This window comes from Panthera pardus, unplaced genomic scaffold (assembly GCF_024362965.1).
Source record: "Panthera pardus isolate Hobbes unplaced genomic scaffold, ASM2436296v1 HiC_scaffold_27, whole genome shotgun sequence".
NCBI classification, from domain to species: domain Eukaryota; kingdom Metazoa; phylum Chordata; class Mammalia; order Carnivora; family Felidae; genus Panthera; species Panthera pardus.
The window spans coordinates 83,736,892-83,758,397 of NW_026526843.1; the positions used below are offsets into that span (position 1 = coordinate 83,736,892).

Consider the following 21,506-nt stretch of genomic DNA (forward strand, 5'->3'; position numbering starts at 1 on the left):
GCCTTTGACACTAGGCAATCCTGAAAGCTCATAATGTGCACCTACTGTATTCTGGCTAGGTCCCTTCCCCCACTTAGTAGCCATCTTCCCACCTGCTCTTCCCCAACCAATTAATCCGAAAAGCATTTATTAATCTCTTACTGTATTCTTTTCAAAAAACCACATCCTCTTTGCTCCATCAATCCATAAAGCAGTTCTTAAACACATGCTCTAATTCCTTCACCAACACCCACTCACACAGAAGCCATCTTCCTGGCTAACTTTGCTCCACTGAAGTCAACAAACCTTAATGGGACCCCTGCTGTATATTGATAACCACCGTCCTTTAGACTTCCCTTCTCCACTCCTACACTCCCAAGAAGGTTCTTTGCCGTGTTTTCCTTCATCCAATTGAACATTTACCAATTGTCTCCTGGATACTGACAAGACCCTCCCCCTTTCCATAATCACAACTCCAACAAGCATTCATTGAGCACCTGCTGAATTCAGTGAAAGGTTCTTCCCTTCTCCTTCTGTGTCTCAGAACACCCCCAGCAGCTGCGCTAGTCTTTTCTTCCAGTCAATCTAGCAAATGTTTATTTAGTGTCTTCTATAGATGGGATGGGATGGACAAAGATCCCGTGTACATCAGGCTCCACGTGGCAAACAGAGACCTCTGCGTCACCAACCTGCAGGCATAGCGAGTACCATCCGCACTCCAGCCTGGAATAAAGGAGGAGTTGTGCAAAGTCTGTAATGGATTGTACACTTAGATAGAGTCTGACAACTTTCCCACCAAACCTCACCCCTCTCATTCTCTCCTGGGTCTCAAATCCTCTGTGGCTTAAAGTTGCGAACTCTGAGTTGAGACTCATCTCCTCTTTTTAGAGATAATTTGGTTCAGTGTTTTTTCAAACTGTGGCTCACCTGTTGGCTTGTGACCAGCATTTCATTTTCTTCATGAATCAGTGTAAATGAAAATAGAACATAACAAGAATATGTTACACATTGTAAGTGCAATTATTATTATTTAGTGTAACTGTTACTCCAAGAAATATAATCAGTAATGTATACCATATATTATATGTGACATATACTATATAATACATTTGCTATATAATAGGTTTATAGTATATAATACATATATATATATATGTATGTTTTTCTTCATGAAATGGAATAGAATAGAGTAGGAAATATCAGACTCCATTGCACACAGTAAAGGTAATTTACTAAAGCTTTCATTCCAATTATATATGTATATTTATATACTTTCTAGGTACATATACACATAGTATGTGATATGAAATATATTATATGTTATATATTATATAAGCCATACTATATTTGCTGTATAACATATTACAGATGTCATATAATATAAATTACATATATAGGTCAGGTTATTGTGTATCTATGTATATAGTGGGTTATATAAACTATATCTCTTACTGTGGCTTCTTTTCTTAGACTTCCCTGGAAGCAGGCCCTGAGACTCTGAGGTTTGTGTGCAGTCTTCTTGGGGAGAGCTCTTGGGAACAACACCTGTTGCGGGGGAGGAGTGAGGGAACAGGATTTAGCAGAAGGAAAGGTTGAGCGATGATGCAGCCACAACAGAAGCCTCAGCCAGTCCTCTGGGGGAGCTCTGCAGCTAGAATGACCCTTCAGAGTTACCCCAATTGGGGCGGGGTATCCAGGCTTTTGTATTCTTACATCAGTCAACCATTAGCCACAGGCTGCCCCCTGGAAGGAGGCATAATCATGGGGAAGGCAAATCCCTCCTGCGGAGGCCAACTCCCAGTGAGGGACAGCACTGGGGGCCATCAGTAGCACATATTCCCAGAAGCCTGGAGAGAGATGAGTAGGCCTGAAGGTGCAGGTGGGAGGCGTGAGGTTCTGGGGGGAGCACAGAGTCTACTCCTTGCACTGCTCAGATTCACTTGCTTCTTAGAGTAAGTTTACCCTGTCTGGGAACAGCATTGCAGCCTGGGAACAGGACTGTAATTGGTCTTGTTTCCTGGGGGAAGCTTGAAAGAACACGGTTAGTGGGATGAACGACAGCCCCCACTGCTGCACGTGATAAAAGTGGCATAAATAAATGATATGCATTGGTCTCCTTCTTCTGCGACACATTCTAGGTTCCCCTCACCCCAAGCTAGCACCCCTCTTGGTCTCAGTGGCTTACCCGATGAGTGATTCATCCCTTCATCCTCGAGGGATCCCTGAGCCCTTGGTCCCCATGCCCTTCCAAGGCTGTGGCTGCTGTACTTGTTCATTTGCCATCAAAGTCATACAAGGAGTACCAACAGATGCCTAAGTGGATCACCTGGGTGCCATGCATATTCCTCCCTGCCCCCACTGTGCAATAGCAGCCCTACCTCCTCCTGATGTTCAAGGTCATGTACCCCTGCGAAGACAGTGATACATTCCTCTTCATATCCGTTTGGCATGTGAAACCTGAAGTGTCCAGGTGGCATCCATAGCTTAGAATGTAATAGAATTCTTGCCGTGTCCCCTGGTAGCATGTTACCCCTTGGAGAACCAGGACCTCTAACCTTGCAGAGCCTTGAGGGAACAGGAAGCACACATTCCAAAAGTGGATCACTGGGACTGATGGTAAGCTGGGCCTCTCCTACTTTCACCTCTGAGTTCCCGGACCCGCCTATTCTACCCATTGGGAACACAGCACAAACGATGGGTTGTCGATTTCGGGTGTTTTAGAGGATGGTGCCCCATTCTTTCGTGGTATCATTTCCAAGCTAGGATCTTAGCAGTGGCCGCAACAAGTTGTTTCAGGCCAGCACCTTCCAGGTGGTGTGGTATATAACGTCATTAGTTGATTCCACGGTCATGGGCCCATTTGGCACCTTTTTTGCTGTAAAGTGTGCCCTTCGGTTTGATGCAGTGTTACGAGAGATCTCATACTGGTGAATCAAACGTTGTGTAAGTCCTTGGACAGGGATACTGGCTATGGTCCTGCCGTCAGGAAAGGCAAACCCACATATAGAATATTCCAGTCCAAATGAATCATTAGTCTTTCCAGGGTGGAAGGCGCCCGAAGTAGTCGGCTGGCCTCAATGTGGCCAGTTGGTCTTCTTAAGGGAAGGCACCATGTCAGGGACTCAGTGGTGGTCTCTGTTGCTGGAAGATTGGACCCTCGGCAATAGCGCGGTAGGTCCCACTTATAGCCTCTATCTCTGCTAATGTTGCTACTTCATTCATGTGCCCATCTGCTAGCACTGCGGTGGCTGATTTGAGAGGCTGGCTGACATCATCTGGCTGACTCATTCTGTCTACCTGGTGGTTCAGTGCCACTTCCATTGTGGATGCCGTCTGGTGGGTGTTAACACACAATGCAAAGATCTTCACTCCTCACTTTTTGCCCCCTCCCATGTCCACCCCCATGTGTCCACCCACGTTTCTGTGTCCCAGACTTCTTTGTCCTGATCTTTTTTTTTTTCAGTTTTTATTTAAATTACTTTCAGGTCTACAACGTAGTGATTCAATACTTCCATACATCACCCAGTGCTCATCACCTATTTCACCCATCCCCCCACCCACCTCCCTTCTGATAACCATCAGTTTGTTCTCTATAATTAAGAGTCTGTTTCTTGGTTTGCCTCTCTCTCTCTCTCTCTCTCTCTCTCCCCCCCACTTTTCTTCCCTCTGCTCCTTTGTTTTGTTTCCTAAACTCCACAGTATGAGTGAAATCACATATTTGTCTTTCTCTGACGGACTCATTTCACTTGGCTTGATACTCCTTGTCCTGATCTTCTAATATTTTTCCTTCAAGGCCTCTGATCAGCCAAGCCATCCTCCAGTGCCCATCAGCGAATATATATTCTAATCTTGGCCCACTTCTCTTTCCCTGTTAAGTAGACTACCGGGCGCACAGCCCAAAGCTCTGCCCACTGGGAGCTCTGCCACTGTCTTTCAGGACCACTCTTGAGTGGGGCTGTAGTACAGCCGCTGTCCGTTTTGGGCTTCTCCCCACATACCAAGCCAGTCCGCCCGAGAACCAAGCTTAGGCTTTTTCTTCCTTCCTTCATCAGCTGGTCGTAAGGGGTTCCCTCGTGAGCTGAGGGAGGCGCTAGATTACCTGCTCAGTCCTGCCTGAGCTTGATCCCAACTGCTGGATCCACCTGACTTAATTACTTGGTGGGCCTGGCAAGACCCAGCCCTTAATAAGCACCTGGGTGCATAATCACCTGGTACCCCATAGTCAAGCATTCTGTCTCTACCAGGGCCCAGTACCGCACCCGGAATCGTTTCTCAAAAGTCACGTAATTCTGTGCTGCAGATGGCATGGCCTTGCTCCAGAACCCCAGGGGCCTCCCACTCAAACTTCCCAGAAGCTCCACACTGCATCTCTTCCCACCACCGACACCTCCAGTATGGTAGGATCTGCCAGATCATGTGGCCTAAGTGGAAGGACTGCTGGCACCTCAGCCTGGACCTGCCGCACAGCCCTTTCGGCTCCAGCCCCCATTCAAGGGAGGCAACCTTATGCTGCATCTGAAAAATGAATCAGAGCAGTATTTACAGGTGTGGGATATGCTGCCTCTAGAACCTGAAGAGACCTACTAAGTGTTGTGCTTTTTTTCCTTATGGTGGGAGGTGCAAGATGCAATGTTCGCCCCATCATTTGGAGGGGCTGTCCTGGCAGGCCTTGGACCACTGTGTCCCTAAAAGTTTTACTAAGGTGGCAGGCCCCTGGGTCTTTGTAGGGTTTATCCCCTACCCTCTGGAGTGCCTGTGTCTTGGCAAGACAGGGTGCTAATCATGCCTTGCTCATCTTGCCAAATAAATATGATGTAATTGATAGAGTAGTCCAGTGTGATATTCTGTGGGATGTCCAGACGGTCCAGTCCCTCTGGACTATATGACGATGCAGGATGAGAAAGGTAGCAGAGCCCTATGGCGAGGCCATAAACAAATATTGCTGTCAGTCCCATGTGAATGCGAAATGTTTCTGATCCTCTTTTCTGATCAGAATAGAAAAGAGTGCATTCACTAAGTCAGTGGCCACCTGCCGCACTAGGACTAGTTTGCACCATCACCCTTAGGATAGATATAATATTATCTTTGGTTTGCTGATTTGATCAGGGGAGGGGTGTGTAGTTTCAGAGGCATCCATTTGGACTTCCCCACCACAATAACTCTTACCCCACAAGCCAAGGAACCCATGAAGGGGTTCCAACAACTACAGACGTGTCCATTTTATTTTATTTTTTTTAATGTTTGTTTACTTATTTTGGGGGGGGAGAGAGAGAGAGTGAGAAAAGAGGGGGGACAGGCAAAGAGAGGGAGAGAGACAGAGAATCCCAAGCAGGCTCCGCACTGCCAGTGCAGAGCCCGATGCGGGGCTCGATTTCACAAACCGTGAGATCATGACCTGAGCCAATATCAAAAGAGGTGGATGCTTAACCACATGAGCCACCCAGGAGCCCCCAAGACTGTCCATTTTAATTATGCATTTGTGAAGCGAAGAAGTGACCACTGGATGGACCTGTGGACCCAGCGGACCCACTGTGAGCAGAACCTGAGACAGGTCCTCATTTATTACCTTAACGCTACCGTGCTTCTCAGCATGGGTCGTGCTACTCTCACTAGCATATTCCTTATTGATTTTTTAAGTTGGGTATATCCTCTGGGCCCTCCCATAGAACATAGTCAGTGGATGAGTTTTCTAGACTTACATAGTATATCTTCTCTAACATGTCTGCTTCTTTGAATCCTTTGATCCTTTCCTCCACAATCCTCCATGGAAGATTTGGCATTTCTGCGTCACTTGGTGTGGACCATTGTTCTCTCCAGCCTTCCACAAGTCATCCAACAGTGTATCAGCAGCATCTCCTAGAGTCCTTGCCGGTCCTTTTAAGGACACAGTGGTCCTTTTAAGTTGTCCAACTTCATGTTCCACCTCTTTGGTCCATTGTCCTTACGACCCAGTGTCATGCACTTTTACTCCTGCCAACACATATTGGCCAGATTTTTCAGCCTCTAAGTATTATTTCTTTCCTTCCTTTGCAAGCTTAGAACTTCTCCATTCGGATGTGCTAGGACTTGACCCTGCTTATTGATCTGGTTGCTAAGAGGGGGAGGGGATAGATTCTGAAAAGGGCAAGCTTTGTTTCATAAGGGACCTGCTTCATTTGAGGTCTCTGTATTATCTTCAAGTAGAAGGAAGGTTTATATTCTAACAAGGAGGAATGGGCTACTTCTGCAGGCCCAGTGGGTTCAGGTGAATCAATAAGTTCAAGGTGTTACATGCGTCTTCCCAGATAGCCCCACCTCAAGTTTCAGGGCTTCACTCTTGTCCCATTAGGACCCTGAACGTGGTATAGGAGGTGTCCTGGGCCTGAGAATTCAACCTTTTCTGAAGTTCTGCTACACTTATGATTATGTCCAAAGCCTGGTCTTCCCCTCTGTCTGCCCTCTAGTTGCAGAAGATTAGGGTCCCTTTAAATGTAGCCAAGGGGATCCTCGGGCTTTCACATTGTGCTTTGAATCAGTGATTATTCACCCTGAACATGTCAGATCTTTCTTCAGCCGATCAATGGTGTTTAGCAAATCATCACCCCAGCCTGGTTACCATCTCCCTCGCACCTCTCAAGTATCAGGGATATTTCACCAACTGATAACATCCCCCTCCCCCAGTACCTCATTACAGTTCACCACCAGTAAAAGTCACTGCTACCCCCAAAGCCCAGGGACCCACACTCATGAGAATAAACCCCACGCTGCATCTTTTCCCATTACTGACACCTCTGGCATCATGGGATCCGCCCGATCATATGGTTCAAGTGGCATCCTGCTTGCACCACAGCCCAGACCTGCTGCAGAGTCCTTTCTGTAGTTTCACATCTCTGGCCCACAGTCTTAGGTTGTGTTCTCTGGAAAGAGATTTCGAGGCAGGTATTTATATGCAGGAGGCTTACTGGGGAGTGCCTTTGGAAGCAATACCTGTGAGGAGGCAGGGTTGGGCAGAAGGAGAAGCTGGTACACAATACAGCTGCATCAGAGGCCTCAGCTGATCCTAGGGGGACCTCTGGGGCTGGGATGGTCTTTCAGAGTCAGCCTCTGCTGAGGCAAAGAGGCCAGCCTTTGTACTCACTCATAAACCAGATATAAGACACGGGCTGCCTGAAGTAGGTGTAACCTTGGCCAAGGCCAAGTTCACTATGACAGAAGCCAGTTCTCAGCGGGACATAGCCATAAGCTGTTAGCAGCTGACATCCAGGGTGCATTGGCCCTGAAGAGGAGATCTGAGCAGAGTGCCACAGTATTCACTATGCTTATGGTCAAAACAAAGTTTGAAAGACAGTGATATAGTCTACACTCATCATTATTTTATAAATGAAAAATGTGCAGGTCTCAGAGAAATTCTCTTCCAACACTTGCGAGGGGACAGTGTCAGTAATGGAGTGTGTGTGCGTGCGTGTGTGTGCGAGAGAGAGACAGAGGGAGAGAGAGGTTGGGAGGGAGGGAGAGGGAGAGGAGAAAACGGCCGTGCTTGGGGTCTTTGGGGTATGTCAGTGAAGTCACTAGGGCCTGCTTGTGCTGTGCGTCAGAGACCCTGAATGTGTGCACATAGGTAACCCCGAAAGTGGCTCCTTTCCTCATCCATCTTGTATGACTGGAGATGAGCTTCCATGGGCAGAGAAGCCTGTCAAGCAGGAATCCTGGGCCTGGGCGAGGACGCCACTGGAAATCAAGCACAGCTGAGGTTGGGCCCAGGGACAGTGACATGGCAGTTCATGATCCCTCTACTGCTGCTCCTACCCCTCTTCCCTCCTATGGCTTCCCCTTGTCCTCAGCTGCATCCCTCCCCACCCCCATCATTGCTGGCTCTGGCTTCTTAGAACCACCGCCAGCCTGCACCCTCAATCTGCTCCTCCTTTTTTGTATAGCTGCCCCCCACCGTTGCGTCCCTCATAGCACACAGCCACACGTGGCAAATGTGCCCCTCCGCAGGAAAGGGCCAGAGAGCAGAGAGACGCTTCAGGCCACACGAGCAGACACAGGCGCTGAGACATAGCCCGGCACACTTCATGTATTATGCATTCTCTAAGGGTTTTTTTTTTTTTGCCATTTACGAACCTCCGTGCAAGTTCCAAGTGTGTTACAGCTTACAAAGCACTCCTAATTTTGCAAAACTTTTCTCAAAAACACTTACGGTAGCAATGTGATGAGCAGACCATACTCTGAGGAGGGCCTGCCTGCCACTTGCAGTTTAAGGACTTATTTTTACAGTTCGCCTCGTCCTTTGACACTGACATACCTCCGTGAGGATTACCACACGCTTTATCGTTCATAAAGCGCTGTTGAGCTTTTCAAAGTGTTTCAACAATCGTGAAGCACGTTATGGTTTCTCTAGTAGCACTGGAGGGGTAAAAGGGTCAAAGGACTGGCCTGGGTTTTGTCTTCCTGAGACTGACGGATGTGCTCTGCTTTTCCTCTCCAGGGCAAAATACTTCAAAGGGAAAAAGATCCATGGAGAAATTGACATTAAAGTAGAACAGGTTAGTTGGGGCGGATGGAGCTGGGGGTCAGCTGTAGATTGAAAACTGGATGGTCATTTTCATGTGACGTGGCTGAATCACCATTTTTTTTTCTCTTTCCTAGGCTGAATTCTCTGATCTCAACCTCGTGGCTCACGCCAATGGTGGATTCTCTGTGGACATGGAAGTTCTTCGGAATGGGGTGAAGGTCGTGCGGTAAGTATAGAAAGGTTAATTTGGAGTTATGGGAGAAGAATAAGAACTCCCTTAGAGCTGAGGGAGAAGCCCCCACCTCCCCACCCATTTTTCTGTGAGCAAGAACTTAGCTATATTACAGTAGCCAAGATACGGAAACAACTTAAGTGCCCATTAGTGAATGAATGGATAAAGAAGATGTGGTCTGCATATACTATGAAATATTACTTACCCATGAGAAAGAAGGAAATCTTGCCATTTCAACAACATGAATGGACCTCGGGGGCATTATGCTAAGTGAGATTAATCAGACAGAGAAAGACAAATACTGTATGATTACCTGTTGTCTGTGTAATCTAAAAAAGCCAAACTCTTAAAAACAGGGAGTAAAGTAGTGGTTACCAGAGGCTGAGTGGGGGTAGAATAGGAGAGCTTTTTAAGGCTAGAAACTTGCAACTGGTAGATAATTAAGCCCTGGCGATATAGTGCACAGTACAGTGAATAAAGATAACAATACTGTATCAAAATTATCAAAGTTACTAAGAAACTAGATCTTAATTATTCCCACCACAAAAAGGAAATGATAATTGTGTGACATGATGGAAGTGCTAAATAGCCCTACAATGGCAACCATATTACAATATATAAGCGTGTTGGGGCACCTGGGTGGCTCAGTTGGTTGAACGTCCAACTCCAGCTCAGGTCATGATCTCACAGCTGGTGGGTTCGAGCCCCGCATCAGGCTCTGTGCTGACAGCTTGGAGCATGGAGCCTGCTTCGGATTCTGTGTCTCCCCCCTCTCTCTTTCTGGCCTTCCCTGCTTGTGTTCTGTCTCTGTCTCTCAAAAATAAACATAAATATATAAATAAACATATATGTGTGTGTGTATATATATACATATATATATGTATATACATATATATATATATATATATATATACATATATATATATATATATACAGTGTGTGTGTGTGTGTGTGTGAAACCTGTTTTATGCCTTAAACTTATACAATGTTATATGTCAATTAAAAAAATTAGGTACAGCATGTGGGAAGATAACTTCTCTTCTGCAGAGCCAAGGATCCTAGCAGACCACAAGCCAAACGTTTTAGTTATTAAATCAGCAAATATTTCTCTTTCTTTCTTGAGGTTTATTTAGTTTTGAGAGAGGGAGAGAGAGCATGCGAGTTAGGGAGAGAGGGGATCAGAAGAAGGTTCTGTGCCGATAGCAGAGAGCCCGAGGTGGGGCTCAAACCCACAAACTGTGAGATCATGACGTGAGCTGAAATCGGACACTTAACCAACTGAGCCACCCAGGCGCCCCTAAATCAGCAAATATTCCTTGAGCATGTACAGATCCCAAAAAAAGCCCCCCCCCGAAACCCTCTGCCCTCAGGAAGCTTATATTCGACTGTGGGATACGTACAATAGACAAATAAGAAAACGTAAAGGTGGGGAGCACCTGGTGGCTCAGTCGGTTGAGCTTCCAACTCCAGCTCAGCTCACAATCTTGCAGTTCGCAAGCTCTAGGCCCGCATCTATGCTGACGGCTTTGGATCCTCTGTCCCCCTCTCTCTGCCCCTTCCCTGCTTGCGCGCGCATGCTCTCTCTTAAAAATAAACAAACATGAAAATAAAAGAAAATGTAAAGGTGCTAAGAAAAAATATATAGCAGCAAAGGGATTGTTGGATGACAGAGGGGCTCTGCAATTTGGATAAGGCAGACCAATATTGTGAGAGACATTTGAGGAAAGACCCAAAGGAGGTGAAGGAGAGCTATGTGGGCGTATCTAGCGGGGAAATGTTTCAGGCAGAGGGAACAGCCAGTGTAGGGGCCCTGAGGCTGGAATTTATTCTGGGCAACATCCTTTGAAGACAGCTAATAGTCTGAGAGATTGTGACCAGGGAGCTGTCAGAGCTGAGTGGGTAGGCTGCTAGGTGACCTTGGCAAGGAGAGGAGCAGGTAGGAAAGGCTTAACGGGGGGTCGCCAGATGGGGAAAGGGCAGAAAGGGTGCCTGTGCCAGAGAAAACAGCTTGTGCATGTGTGCTGGGGTGAGAAGGCACTTTTCCTTGCCATTTCTAGGAGCTGTGGAGATTTAGAAAGTTGGTTTTTGTTCTGAGGGTGATGGGGAGCTCTTGGGGGTACCCTGGACACTTCTACCCCTGCCACCCCAGGTCTCTGAAGCCGGACTTTGTGCTGATCCGCCAGCACGCCTTCAGCATGGCTCGGAACGGAGACTACCGCAGTTTGGTCATTGGGCTGCAGTACGCTGGAATCCCCAGCGTTAACTCTTTGCATTCTGTCTACAACTTCTGTGACAAGCCCTGGGTGGTAAGTGACAGATAGGGTGCTACTGGCAGAGGGACTGCCTCATGCATGCGTGCACGCAGGAGCTCAAAACCACCATGCGCTGGGGGTGCTGAGAAAGTTGGGAAGCTTGGAATCCCAGCTTGGCGACTGTCCAGGTGAAAGGTTTGCTGACCCATCTCTCCTGACTCTCTCATAGTTCGCCCAGATGGTTCGACTGCACAAGAAACTGGGGACAGAGGAATTCCCTCTAATCGATCAGACCTTCTACCCCAATCACAAGGAGATGGTGAGTCTGGGGGAGTAGGATGGGCTGGAGGGAGAAGCGTCATGTTACCAATGGGGTGCTGGCAGCCAGTGCGGCCAGTGTGTGCATGTGGAGAGTGAAGTTGCTTCGCAACAGGATTTATTAATACCACGAATTTACTTATGTGCTTACAAGGGCTATTTACATCATTGATCCTGTTACTTATAGTATCTCTTATCGCCAGTATTAAACATTGACTTCTAATGTAAATGGACAGATCTACTGCAATGAATCAGATTCTACTACGTATAGAAAGCAAGTCATTGTTACTAATATTGTCAAATGTGCTTCCTGATAGAAATGTGACCAATGTTCCAGATTAGGAGCGGCAATCAAATTATCAGTGGCATTGTTACAAATTAAATTGTTTACAAAGACCCGGGTGCCTGGTTGGCGCAGCCGGTTAAGTGTCCCACTTGGGCTCAGGTCATGATCTCACGGTTTGTGGTTCGTGAGTTCGAGCCCCGCGTCGGGCCCTGTGCTGACAGCTCGGGGCCTGGAGCCTGCTTCGGATTCTGTGTCTCCCTCACTCTCTGCCCCTCCCCTGCTCACATGCAGTCTCTCTCTCTCTCTCTCAAAAATAAATAAACATTTAAAAAACTACTACTTAAATTGTTTACAAATAGCTATTGAATTGTTGGTTACTATTATCATAAAATATAATCATTAATATTACAACTCACTACAAATTATTGTTATTGATGTAAATTCTGAGTACCAATGTTATGAATCAAATTATAGTTCTTAATGGAAATTGAATAATCATTACTGTGTCATCAGAGATTATAACTATTATTATAAATTATTGTCATATTAGAAGTTATGCTCTAATATAAATTATAAGTCTCTGTTTTGAATTATATTATACTTCATAGAAATTACATTATCATTAATAATATCAAATATTATAACTAATATTACAGTTTATTACCAGTGTTACAAATTAAGATTTTCATGTGAGAAATTAAACCATTAGTATGTTGTAAAATATTATTATAAATTATTGCCAATATTACACATTAAGATTACTAATAGAAATTACAAGTAACTATCTGATAGTTTCTAATAGAAATCATCATTAATATGGTTAACACTCCAGTTTATATTAGGAATATTTACTGATATTAAAGTAACAATTACTAATATAAATTGTGAGTGCCACAGTTATGGATCAGATTTTCATCACACATAGAAATTGAATCACCATTACTGATGCCATCAAATTTTACAACGAATTTTGCAAACTTTTAGCAGCATTATAAATTATGTTTGCTTAGGCAAATAATTATCACCACTTTTGTGAATTAAATTTACAGTTAAATATCAATATTGACCCAACATTGGTTAAATAACCAACTTGGCTAAATAAACATTGGATTTACTATTTAAAATTCTTATTGGTATTACAAATTATGGTTACTGATATAAGTTAACAGTGTTATGAATTAAGTTTACTTACAGATGAAAATCAAATCATTAGTTGTCAGGAAACTCAATTTGTTTGTCATTATTATTATTCCACATTCTTTGAGAGACAGGATAGCTGACTGTGGGTGAGAGCATGGAGTCTAGCCAGAATTTCTATATTGGAATCCTAGATCTACAACTTACTAGCTTCCTAACATAGGAAATATTACTTAATGCTCTGTGCCTCAGTTTACCCATCTGCAAAATGTGGGTAATAATAGTTCCTGCCTCACAGAGTTGGCGTGAGAATTAAAATCGTTAGAACAGTGCATCTGGGGGCACTTGGGTGGCTCAGTCGGTTAAGCACTCGACTTCGGCTCAGGTCATGATCTTGTGGTCCAGGAGTTCAAACCCCACTGCTTGCTGAAGCCTGCTTCGGATTCTGTGTCTCCCTCTCTCTCTGCCCTTCCCCTGCTCACACTCTGTCCCTCTCCCTCTCTCTCTCTCAAAAATAAATAAACGTTAAAAAATTTTTTTAAAAGAACAGTGCATCTGGTATATATTAACTGCTACCTAAGTGTTGACAAAGTTCCCTCCTATTCTTAGTTTGTTGAGTGTTTTTATCATGAAACGATGTTGAACTTTCTCAAATGTCTTTTCTCTATTTATTGATATGATCATGTAGGGTTTTTTTCCCCTTTATTCTATGAATATGGTGTATTACATGACTAGAGTTCCGTGCAAGTTGAGCCACATTTGCATACCTGGACCAAATCTCACTTGGTCTGGTGTATAATCCTTTTTAGGACTCAGTTTGTTAGTATGTTATTGAGAATTATGATATCTGTAATCATAAAGGATATTGATCCGTAGTTTTCTTATGACATCTTTGTCTGGTTTGGGCATCAGGGTAATAGTAGCCTCACAGAATGAGATGGACAGTGTTCCCTTCTCTTCTATTTTGGGGAAGAGCTGTGAAAGATTGGTGTTAATTCTTTTTAAATATTTGTAGAATGCACCGGTGAAGACATCTAGTCCTGGGCATTTCTTTGTAGGCAGTTTCTTTATTACTCATTCAATCTCTTCATTTCTTATAGCATTATTCAGATTTTTCAGTTCCTCTTTAGTTTTGGTAGTTTGTGCCTTTCTAGGAATTTGTCCTCTTCATCTAGATTTTCTAATTTGTTGGCATATAATTATTCATAGTACTCTCTTCAAATTATTTTCATTTCTGTAAGGTTAGTAGTTATGTCCCTCTTTCATTCCTTATTTTTTTTAAGTTTATTTAGTTATTTTGAGGAGTGGGGAGGGGCAGAGAGAGAGAGAGAGGGAGAGAGAGAATCCCAAGCAGGCTCCACACTGTCAGCACAGAGCATGATGTGGGGCTCAATCCCACGAACCATGAGATCATGCCCTGAGCCGACATCCAGAGTTGGATACTTAACCAGCTGAGCTACCCAGGAGGCGCCCCTCATTCCTTATTTAATAGTTTTCTCTCTTGTCCTTCTTAATCTAAAGGTTTGTCAGTTTTGTTGATCTTTTCAAAGAATCAGATTTTGGTTTCTGTATGGTTTTTCTATTCTCTATTTCAACTTATTTCCACTGTAATCTTTATTATTTATTTTTTATTGAAGTATAATTAACATAATGTTATATTAGTTTCAGGTGTACAATATAATGATTCAACAATTCTATACCTTTCTCAGTACTCATCAAGATAAGTGTACTCTTAATCCCCTTTACCCATTTTACCCATTCCCCCACCCACCTCCCCTCTGGCAACTTACCAGTTTGTTCTGTATATTTAAGAGCCTAAGGGGGTTTTTTAGGAGCACCTGGGTGGCTCAGTCGGTCGAACACCCAACTCTTGGTTTTGGCTCAGGTCATGCTCTCACCGCTGGTGGGTTCAAGCCCCACATGGGGCTCCACGCTGGCAGCGCGGAGCCTGCTTGGGATTCTCTCTCTCACCCTCTCTCTCTGGCCCTCCCCTGCTTTCTCTCTCAAAATAAATAAACTTAAAAAAAATCAAAAAGAGTCTAGGTCTTTTTGTCTCTTTTATTCTTTGTTTTGTTTTTTAAATCCCACATATGAGTGAAATCATATGGTATTTGTCTTTCTCTGACTTATTTCACTTGGCATGATACTCTCTAGCTCCATCCATGTTGTTGCCAATGGCAAGATTTCATTATTTTCTATGGCCAAGTAGTATTCCATTGTGTATATATCCCACATCTTTATCCATTCATCAGTCGATGGGCGCTTGGGTTGCTTCTATATCTTGGTAGTGTAAATAATGCTACAATAAACATAGGGATGCGTATATCTTTTTGAATTAGCGTTTTCATTTTCTTTGGGTAAATACCCAGTAATGGAATTACTGGATCACGTGATAATTCTACTTTTAATTTTTTGAAGAGCCTCCATACTGTTTTCAACAGTGGCTGCATCAATTTGCATTCCCACCGACAGTGCTTGAGGGTTTCTTTCTCTCCGTATCCTTGCCAACAATTGTTATTTCTTGTGTTTTTGATTTTAGCCATCTGACAGGTGTAGGGTGATACCTCATTCTGGTTTTAATTTGCACTTCCCTGATGATTAGTAATGTTGAGCATCTTTTCATGTGTCTGTTGGCCATCTGGATGTCTTCTTTGGAAAAATGTCTATTCAGGTCCTCTGCCGACTTTTAATTGGATTATTTGTGGGCTTTTTGGTGTTGAGTTGTATAAGTTCTTTACATATTTTGGACATAAACCCCTTATCAGATTAACCCCTACTCACTTGCAAATATCTTCTCCCATTCAGTAGGTTGCTTATTTGTTTAATTGGTGGTTCCTTTTGCTATGCAAAAGCTTTTTATTTTGGTGTAGTCCCAATAGTTTAATTTTGCTTTTGTTTCTCTTGCCCAAGGAGACATATCTAGAAAATTTTTTCTATGGCTGATGTCAAAGGAATTATTGCCAATGTTTGCTTCTAGGAATTTTATGGTTTCAGGTCTCACATTTAGGTCTTTAATCCATTCTGGGTTTATTTTTGTACATGGTCTAAAAAAGTGGTCCAGTTTCATTCTTTTGCATATAGCTGTCCAGTTTGGCCAGCACCATTTGTTGAAGAAATTGTCTTTGGGGCGCCTGGGTGGCTCGGTTGGTTAAGCGTCGGACTTCGGCTCAGGTCATGATCTCACGGTCCGTGAGTTTGAGCCCCGCGTCGGGCTCTGTGCTGACAGCTCAGAGCCTGGAGCCTGTTTCAGATTCTGTGTCTCCCTCTCTCTCTGCTCCTCACCTGTTCATGCTCTGTCTCTCTCTGTCTCAAAAATAAATAAACGTTAAAAAAAATTAAAAAAAAAAAGAAATTGTCTTTTCCCTGTTGTATATTCTTGCCTCCTTTCTCATAGATTAATTCATCATGTAAGCATGGGTTTATTTCTGGCCTCTATTCTGTCCCATTAACCTATGTGTCTATTTTTGTGCCAGGACCATACTGTTTTCATTACTACAGCTTTGTAGTGTATCTTTAAATCTGAGATTGTGATTTTTCCAGTTTTGTTCTTCTTTTTCAAAGCCGCTTTGGCTATTTGGGGTCTTTTGTGGTTCCATACAAATTTGGGATTATTTGTTCTAATTCTGTGGAGAATGCTGTTGGTATTTTGATAGGGATTACATTAAATCTGTAGATTGCTTTGGGTAGTATGGACATTTTCACAATATCGGTTCTCCCAACCTATGAGCACAGAATATCTTTCCATTTGCTTGTGTCATTTTCAATTTCTTTCATCAGTGTTTTATAGTTTTCAGAGTGTAGGTCTTTCACTTCCTTGGGTAAGTTTATTCCTGGGTATTTTATTATTTTTGATGCAATTATAAATTGGATTATTAATCTCTCTTAATTTCTTTTTTCAATGTTTATTTTTGAGAGAGAGAGGGAGAGAAGAGAAGAGAGAGCATACAGGGGAGGGGCAGAGAGAGAGGGAGACAGAGGATCCGATGTGGACTCCGCACTGACAGTGCTCTGATAGCAGTGAGCCCTGACGCGTGGTTCAAATCACAAACTGGAGATCATGACCTGAGCCGAAGTCAGACGCTTAACCACCTGAGCCACCCGGGCACCTCTCTTAATTTCTTAATTTCTCTTTCTGCTACTTCATTGTTAGTGTGTAGAAATGCAACAGATTTTGGGGCGCCTGGGTGGCTCAGTCGGTTAAGCGGCCGACTTCGGCTCAGGTCATGATCTCACGGTCCGTGAGTTCGAGCCCCGCGTCGGGCTCTGTGCTGACAGCTCAGAGCCTGGAGCCTGTTTCAGATTCTGTGTCTCCCTCTCTCTGACCCTCCCCCGTTCATGCTCTGTCTCTCTCTGTCTCAAAAATAAATAAACGTTAAAAAAAAATTTTTTTTAAATAAAAAATTAAAAAATTAAAAAAAAAAAGAAATGCAACAGATTTCTATGTATTAATTTTGTATCCTGTGACTTTACTGGATTCAGCTATCAGTTCTAGTAGTTTTATTGGTGGAGTCTTGAAGGTTTTTTTCTGTATAGTATCATGTCATCTGCAAACAGTGAAATTTTTACTTCTTCCTTACTAATTTGGATGCCTTTTTTTTTTTGTCTGATTACTGTGGCTAGCACTTCCAGTACTATGTTAAATAAAAGTGGTGAGAGTGGACATTCTTGTCTTGTTCCTGATCTTAGAGGAAAAGCTCTCAGTTTTTCCCCATTGAGTATGATGTGAGGTGTAGGTTTTTCATAGATGGCCTTTATTATGTTGAGGCATGTTCCCTCTAAACCTACTTTGCTGAGACTTGTTATCACGAATGGATGTTGTACTCGGTCAAATGCTTTTCATCCATTGAGATGATCGTATGGTTTTTATCCTTTCTCTTGTTGATGTGATGTATCACATTGATTTGTGAATATTGAATTACCCTTGCATCCCTGGAATAAATCCCACTTGATTGTGGTAAATGAGTTTTTTAATGTATTGCTAGATTCGGTTTGCTAATATTTTGTTGAGAATTTTTGCATCTATGTTCATCAGAGATACTGGCCTATAGTTCTGTAGTTTATTGTGTCTTTGCCTGGTTTTGGTATCAGGGTAATGCTGGCCTCATAGAATGAATTTGGAAGCTTTCACTCTTCTTCTATTTTTTAGAATAGCTTGACAAGAATAAGTATTAATCTTTATTACTTGTTTCCTTCTTCTTGCTCTGGGCTTAATTTATCTAATTTCTGAAGATAGAAGAATGGGTTATTGATTTGCTATCTCTCTTCTTTTTAAATACACACATTTAGAACTATGAAATCCCCTTGGGAGGCCTGGGTGGCTCAGATGGTTAAGTGTCTGACTCTTGATTTTGGCTCAGGTCATGATCTCATGTTTCAGGGGTTTGAGCCCCATGATGGGCTCTGCGCTGACAGAGTGGAGGCTGCTTGGCATTTTCTCTCCCTCTCTCTGTACCCCTCCCCTGCTCTCTCTCTCTCTCTCTCAAAATAAATAAATAAACAAACAAACAAACAAACATTTAAAAAGCTATGACATTCCCTATAAGCATCACTTTGGCCGCATACCTTAACTTTTGATACATTGTGTTTTTCTCATTCATCTCAAAGTCTCTTCTAATTCCCCCAGTGATTTCTTCCTTGACCCATTGGTTATTTAGGAACAGTTTACTTTCCACCTGTTTGTGGAATTCCCCAATATTTTTTTTCTGTTAATAGTTTCTAATTTCATTCAGTTGTGGTCAGAGAACATACTTTGTATGATTCAGTACTTTTACATTTATTGAGACTTGTTTTCTGGTTTTGTGCACTTGAGAAGAACGTGTATTCTGCTGTTGTAGGGTGGAGTGTTCTTTAGATGTCCATTAGGTCTAGTTGGACCTTCTCTTTCTTTGTTGATTCTCTGTCTAGCTGTTTTCTCCATCATTTAAAGTGAAGCATTGAAAGGGCACCTGGGTGGCTCAGTTGGTTAAACGTCCTCCTTCAGCTCAGGTCCTGATCTCATGGTTCATGAGTTTGAGCCCTGCGTCAGGCTCTGTGCTGACAGCTCAGAGCCTGGAGCCTGCTTCGGATTCTGTCTGTCTCTCTCTCTCTCTTTCTCTCTCTCTCTCTCTCTCTCCCTCTCCCTGTCCCCCACTCACACTCTTTCTAAAAAATAAACATTAAAAATTTTTTTAATAAAAAATATTTTAAAAGTTTCCTCTTTATAGGTTTAGTCTCGGGGTGCCTGGGTGGCTCAGTCGGTTAAGCATCCGACTTCGGCTCAGGTCATGATCTCACAGTTGGTGGGTTTGAGCCCTGGGTCGGGCTCTGTGCTGACAGCTCAGAGCCTGGAGCCTGCTTCTCCCTTCTGTGTCTCCCTCTCTCTCTGCCCCTCCCCCACTCACGCTCTGTCTCTCTCAAAAATAAATAAACATTAAAAAAATTTTTTAAATAAGTTTAGTCTCTCACTCTTCCATTGTGCTAACATAAATTACATCTTTACACATCATGTGTCCACAAATACAGACTTACAATTATTGCTTGCCGCAGTTGTCTTTTAAATTAGATGGATGTTAAGTGTTACAAACAAAGCATGCATTCACACTGTCTTTTGTATTTACCTATGTACTTACCTTTACAGGTGCTCTTTATTTCATTTGGGTTCAAGTTACTGCTTAGTGACATTTCACTGCAACCTGAAGGACCCTCTTAGTATTTCCTATAGAAGTGTCCTAGTAATGAACGATCTCACTTTTTGTTTATCTGCAAATGTCTTCATTTCTCCTTCATTTTTGAACTGTTGTTTGGGACAACATAGAATCCTTACATGATGGTCTTTTTCTTTCGGTGCTTTGCATATGTTGTCCCACCACCTTCTGGTTTCCAAGGTTTCTGATGAGAAATCAGCTGCTGATCTTACTGAGGGTCACCTGTATGGGATGGGTCACTTCCCTCTTACTACCTTCAAGATTCCCTCTTTGTCTTTGGCTTTCATAAGTTTGTTTATGATGTGTCTAGATGTAGATCTCTATGATTCTATCCTACTTGAAGTTCAGTGAATTTCTTGGATATGTAGGTTAGTATTTTCCCTTAAATGTGGGAGTTTTTCAGCCATTATTCCTTTTAATATTCTTTATTGCACTTTTCTCTCTACTGTCTCCTTTTGGGACTCCCGTTAAGTGTGAGTTTATATGTTTGAAGGTGTTCCCCAGGCCCCTGAAGTGTTCATTTTGTTTATTTTTTTTTTCTTTCAGTTCCTCAGATTGGATTATCTCAGTTGACCTACCTTCCGATTCATTGATTCTTCCCTCTGGCAGCTCGAATCTACCGTTGAGCCCCTCTAGTGAATTTTTTTTAAGTTTATTTATTTTTGAGAGAGAGAGTTGGGGGGGAGGGGCAGAGAGAGAGGGAAAGAAAGAGAAACCCAAGTCCAGAGCCCAACGCAGGGCTCAACCTCACAAACCGTGAAATCATGACCTGAGCCGAAACCAAGAGTTGGACACTCAACCGACTGAGCCACCCAGGCGCCCCTGTAGTGAATTTTTATTTCAGTTATTGTGTTTTTCACTTCTGGAATTCTATCATTTGATAAATTCTACCTTTTTACCGATAGTCTATTTGTTAGAACTTCATTCTCATACATTTATTTAGTTCTTCAGACATGATTCCTTTTAGTCTTTTGAAAATATTTTAATTAGTTGATTTATAGTCTGTCTATTGATTCCAATATCTGGGTTTCCGTAGGGACAATGTCTGTTGGATATTTTATCTTTCTCTGTTTGGGTCATACTTTATTGTTTCTTTGCACGTCTCATGAGTTTCTGTTGAAAATTAACATTATAAATAATATAGTACGGCAGCTCTGAAAATCAGATTCTCACCCCAACTCCAGGGTTTGTTTTTCTTGCTCTTTGTTTTTTTAGTGACATTCCTGAACTGGTTCCATAAAGGTTGTATTCTTTGTCCTACATGGCCGAAGAAGTCTCTACTCCATTAGCTTAGGGGTCAGGTAATTAATAGCAGATATTTCTTTAAACACCTAGAGCCATCAGGGCGCCTGGGTGGCTCAGTCAGTTGAGGGTCCAACTTCAGCTCAGGTCATGATCTCGTGTCCCTGGCTTCAAGCTCCATGTCAGGCTCTGTGCTGACAGCTCAGAGCCTGAAGCCTGCTTCAGATTCTGTGTCTCCCTCTCTGTCTCTCTGCCCTTCCCTGCTCGTGCTCTGTCTCTGTCTTCCAAAAAATAAAACTAAAAAATGTTCAAAAAGTAAAAAAAAAAAACACCTAGAACCATTAAGTCTCTGAGCTTTTGCTGATGGGTCCTGTGTGCACGTTCAGAGCAGGCCTTCAACGCTCTGGCAGGCTATTTACAACCTTGCCTTAGCCTTTACTTCCTGATTTTGCAGAGCCTCAAGGTCAGTCAGAGATCCTGAGCCGGCACACAGCTTAGTCATATTTGTGGCTTTCTAGACTCCTAGGAATGTCAGAGCTTTTCAAAGCCTCTTATGGATATCTCATTACCCAACTTTTCCTGTTAGGTTTTTTTGGTCAGCTTGTTGTTTGTCCTAACTATAATCTCCGCCTTAAGCATTGCTGTGTTAAACAATTGCTACTCATTGTTTTTGAAAAGAACCCCCAGGGAAAGCTGTTCACACTAGGTGAACTCTGAGTCAAATCAAGTAGACAAGCCCCATGAATGGAGTTTTCTAGGAAAGTGCCAAGACAAGTTAAATGAAGATAGTTCTCTAGGAATGGAACTTGGGAGGAAGCTCCAACCCTGTTGTGCCTCCTCCTGTGTCTGCTAGGCTGCTGGTTTTCATCAGGATTGCAAGGCT

The 21,506-nt window shown here is 43.1% G+C and overlaps 1 protein-coding gene across 2 annotated transcripts in view; it reads left to right on the forward strand.

The window, feature by feature from the left end:
• SYN1 (synapsin I) overlaps nt 1-21,506 on the forward strand; it is a 51,009-nt gene that overhangs the window by 2,785 nt on the left and 26,718 nt on the right. For both annotated transcript variants that reach the window (XM_053891665.1, XM_053891666.1), the window contains exons 2-5: nt 8,447-8,504; nt 8,608-8,699; nt 10,855-11,011; nt 11,187-11,276. In XM_053891665.1, the coding sequence (XP_053747640.1) occupies nt 8,447-8,504; nt 8,608-8,699; nt 10,855-11,011; nt 11,187-11,276 (397 nt within the window). The remainder of the gene's footprint in view (nt 1-8,446; nt 8,505-8,607; nt 8,700-10,854; nt 11,012-11,186; nt 11,277-21,506) is intronic.